The sequence below is a fragment of the Silene latifolia genome, chromosome 2, assembly GCF_048544455.1.
Source record: "Silene latifolia isolate original U9 population chromosome 2, ASM4854445v1, whole genome shotgun sequence".
Classification (NCBI taxonomy): Eukaryota; Viridiplantae; Streptophyta; class Magnoliopsida; order Caryophyllales; family Caryophyllaceae; genus Silene; species Silene latifolia.
The window spans coordinates 23,336,550-23,341,323 of record NC_133527.1 but is presented as its reverse complement, the minus strand read 5'-3'; the positions used below and the strand labels follow the sequence as shown (position 1 = coordinate 23,341,323).

Here is a 4,774-nt window from a genome sequence, read left to right as displayed (position 1 = left end):
ATGACGATCATAAGAAGCTCTTCAGTTTTGGTTTACCGTTCAACAAAGCTTTACAAATTACAACCAAAAATAGGCCTTATGCTTACAGATATTTAAGAAATAACAGTGAACTTGAAAAAAACGCGCAACTACTAATAATCAAATCGCATAAACGAAATCAAAAAAACAGAAAATATATCAGGCAACATGGAAATAAATGACGGGCAATGAATCAGTATTTGAATAAAACAGTTTTCAATGGCCAATAAATAGGACTGTATAAATATTATAAATATAGATTAATAGGGAATAGTAACAGGCAACCAAACCAACAGATACAACTAATACTGCTGGAAGTGGAAAAGATACTGTATGAACATAGAAGTACAATGAATTGTGCGAAAAAATTGACTGTCCAGATTTCAGACCTAATAGTATATATAAGATACAGATTGAACACAAACAAAAGGCATAAACGTAAGGTAAACAACCAGAAACTAAATAACAAATATATAGAAAATGGGAGATCAATTTGTATCGCCATACACATGCATTCTCGCTAATGTGCCAGGGAAAATGGAGAGGGAACGATATGTACCGAGAAATTTAGAAGCATTACCAAACATTCTCAACAGCCATGGGTATACTATAGAAGTATTAAGCATTACCAATTGCACAAAAGCAGAACATTTCAGTGGTGTAGTTCGCGTTGAATTTGGAGATGACGATGAATCATGCAGATTAGCATTCAAATTGCAAGAGAAATTTGAATCAGTAGGACGTAGCAGACAAGATTTCTTTGCTGAGTACAAACCAAGGCATGGACCATATCTATGGGTGGCAACAAAAAAGGATGCAGAGTACTTTACCTGCACACCAATGTGTAAGAAGGTCCCTTACATATTGCGGAAACAAGGAAGGCAACTCGCTGATAAGGACCAAGTTTGCATCTACAGTTGCATTAATCTCAAACTTTAAGATATTAATTCGTACTATTGTTGTCATCACATTTAAACTATGCATTTCGCGTCCCTAAACATGTCATCTGTCAATAAGTGCGAGTTAATGGCCTGTTATAATTATGTTTCGCAGTTCAGAATTGCTTGCGCATTAGATCTGCTGTCTGTGGCAGTAGTTCTTCTTTATCATTTCGCGCACCTTTAACATATTATTCGTAACATCCTTATCCTATCCTTAATTTAGTTGTACTGCTGTTTCTGAATGTTAGAGTCTTACTAAACTCGCTTACGCTTAAGTAGTTCCGTCTGTTAGAGAGTTGAACTACATTTATCTATAGGAAATTCCATTTTATAGAAACATGACTAGCTGTCGCTGATCTAACTACGCTGATGTTGTTTACGATGACTAACTTTAGTTGTGTTTCGGAAGTAATACTCGCGCTTATAAGATATCCATTAATTTCTGGTAATTATGCCGGTCTGATTAGGCCAGCTACATTGAACATTACACGTAAAAAGGAAAGCTTCTACTCTAGAACAAAATACAACTACAGCAACATACATTCAGTAATTCTCGCAAAGTCTACGCCATAAACAGATTCGCTGCAACACAAATGGAAACGCGTGCGCGCGGAGAAACAACTAGTCTTATACAAATAACCTTAAAAGCATAATATATAACAACAGCAACTCTCCCTTGTGACCGGTGACAGATTGTGAATATATAAAAGATCACTTGTTCATTTACTCAGTCTTTGCTGCCTCAGTTTTTGCCTCATTAAGATGATGAGTTTCAATATCCTTAGTAACTGCAATACAGAAGTCAATCAACTTGGTAGGATAAGGCACACTTTCATCAATCTTCTCAAATTCAGAAATCCACTTAACCCCAGTTAGCTCACCCCTTGGTAACACATGAACTGTCAGAGTGAAGCTTTTAAACTCTTTTAGTAGATCTCCATCAATTATCTTAAATCTCACCAACTGGTTTTCTTCATCTATTACTTCAATCAGTTCCTTTGCCACGCATTTTTTCCCGTCTGCATATCGATTTTGTATATAAACGGATCTCGGTTAACTCATATTATAACTATGTGAAAAAGTATATCTGAAGTGTAGTATTTGTTCTTATCAATGTAATATTGACGGACCACGGTTACATCATACTCCCTCCCAGTCACTATAATGTTCTCTCTTTCCCGAAACGGATTATTCAACTAATGTTCCCTTTTCTATTTTTAGAAACTTTTACTCTTATTTTATTCATTCCTCTCTCCTATCACCAAACCTCACACAACTCTTTTATTCCTATTTTATTACTTTCCTTTATGTTTTGGCCCCACAATTCTTTATTTAACTACTAATAATTCATCTCTCTCTCCTATCACCAACCCCACACAACTCTTTTACTCCTATTTTAATACTTTTCCTTAAGTATCGTGCCATTATCAAAGGGGAACATTATGACGACTGTGAGGGAGTATTACAACTATGTGAAAAAGTATATATATCAAGTGTATTATCTGTTCTTTATAAGTTTACTATCCACGGACCACGGTTAAATCATATTATAACTATGTGATTAAGTATAATAAGACTGTCTTAACTTAAAATTTCTCGCTACACTAGTTCTATGAAATTTCTCGCTACACTAGTTCTATCATCAGCTATGGATTCGAAACACCAGAAGTCAATTTTGGTAGGTAAATTCGCAAGAAAAAGCCAAAATAAGTGATTTTAGCCCCCACTTCCATAATCCATTTTTTTCGGAGTTTACCTTCGAGCAAATAGCTAAATTCGCAAGAAAAATCATTGCCCGAGAGTTGGTAGGATGGAGTCAAGATCCTCTCCATTTTCTAAAAAGAAATGGAGATGCCATCTCCTATTAACGGCCCAGATTGCATCTTGGCAATATCGGACGGTCACAGTTGTACATTTATGCATAAAAATATATGGTTAATAGTGTTTAAAGGGTAAATATTATTTAATTGGTTTGTGAGAGGAAATGGAGAGAAAGAAATGGAGAGGATCTTAATTGGGTAGGATGACCCTTACGTTAACGTAAGGATTATATTGGTACCCAATTTTTATGAAATACAAGATGCGTACTAAACAATAAAAAAACTACGGATAATTCACGCGGTACCCTTAAAGTTTGGATTCCGCTACTAAGAGTTATTGTGTGTCAAAGTTTTTTCGACCGAACAAACTTTGAGTGAGCATATCTCCTGGCCACGAATTCCAAACTCGTCAAAATTTTTTTTCAAATCGTAGTACTCAGAAAGATGATCGATTTTAAAAAAAAAATCTTTACTTTCTGAGTTCGTAAACACGAGTTATGGCCTCATTAAGTTTTTCGGATCAAAAATTTGGGTATTTTGTGCAAAATGACCAACTTTAGGGGTACCGCGTGAATTATCCGTATTCGTAATGACAATGTACAGGGCCAATCAACAACTAATTTGTAATGACAATGTGCACGGCCATTTTTGCACAAGGGTCACAATCTCTTTGTGGCGGAATCCGCTACGCGCTTCTATTTGGTCACTCGAATATTGTTTTGTTCCTGTTAAGAATTAAGATCATTTAGCTGTCAAAAAGCTACTTATATATAGTGATTATATTGAATGTTTTTTTTTCGGTTCTGGCGTTATTAACTATTTAACGAATTAGTGTTGGTTACTTATTTACGCTCTATGGGTCCAGGACCGCGTTCTCAATTTTTTTATTTTGTTTTTGCTTACATTTGACAAAAGTCGGTGTCCGGCTCTACAAACTATGGAAGCAAAATACTTGTAATGGATTTGACTAATAATGAACGTGAGAGATGAAACATAAGAGATGATTCATTTACCTACTTCTCCCATTTACCTTTGCTTTCTCTTTTCAACTCTTTTCATTCTTTACTCCCAATTTTTTTTCATTTCAACCCAATTTCCCACAATTTAGCATCAGAATCAATGCATAGAATCTTTACTCGCAACACAAATGATTAATTAGAAGTTCAGATCATTGTGAGGCAAAAGAAAGAATTATAGCAAGAAGGACACAGAATTTAGAACTCAATGAGTAATATCAATTGAAGAGTTATGGATTCTAAGTACCTAAGAGGGGGAGGGGGATGAATTAGGTACTATTTTTAAAATTTCAACTTAAATCTCTATTGTTTAAAGATAAGTTGATGAACAATGTTAAGAGCAAATGGATACATCAATTAAATGAAATGATTAAGTGAGTATCAAGGAAACTCGAAGAAACAAGTGACGTTTGAAGGTGACAGTTGTTCTGACTGTTACCCGATGATCATAGTTTATGAAGTGAAACAGAAGACCAGGAGTGACAATATCCAGAACTGTTACTAATAAAATCGTAAAATGAAAACGAGTAAATAAGTTGCAGCGGAATAAAAGGCGAAGAGATAATCAACACAACGATTTTGAATTGGTTCGGCCGACACTTTAAAGGCCTACGTCCAATCTTCTTTTATTGATAAGTGATGTAATCTACTCCGACTACTTTAAAACACTAACAACAAAAGGACCAACAACCTACTCCGGTTGCGACACGAGTTCTAAGACTACTCCGTCTATGAACTCTATACTCTAACTAGAATGTTTACAAACTAAGTTTCGTTTAACTGATTCTTTAAAAGAATTGAGAATGACAACTTATTGTCACAAACTTTTCTAGATGAGAGAGTACAATACTATGAGGCAACAATGATTTCGATTGACACACTTGAAGACTTTAGAAGATTTTTGCAAATTAGAAACTTTGAGTTCTTAAAACTGGTTTTGCAAAACCTTTGATTTCTCAAGTAAAAGTCTTAGTTTCAA

At 34.9% G+C, this 4,774-nt stretch overlaps 1 protein-coding gene across 1 annotated transcript; it reads right to left on the bottom strand.

Moving 5' to 3' along the window:
* Positions 1-1,682: 1,682 nt before the first annotated feature.
* Positions 1,683-2,791, bottom strand: LOC141637280 (MLP-like protein 31). Its single transcript, XM_074446842.1, has 2 exons — positions 2,716-2,791; positions 1,683-1,978 (listed from the first exon to the last, which is right to left on the bottom strand). Exons 1-2 carry the CDS (start codon positions 2,789-2,791, stop codon positions 1,683-1,685), a joined length of 372 nt encoding a protein of 123 aa, XP_074302943.1.
* Positions 2,792-4,774: the final 1,983 nt, after the last annotated feature.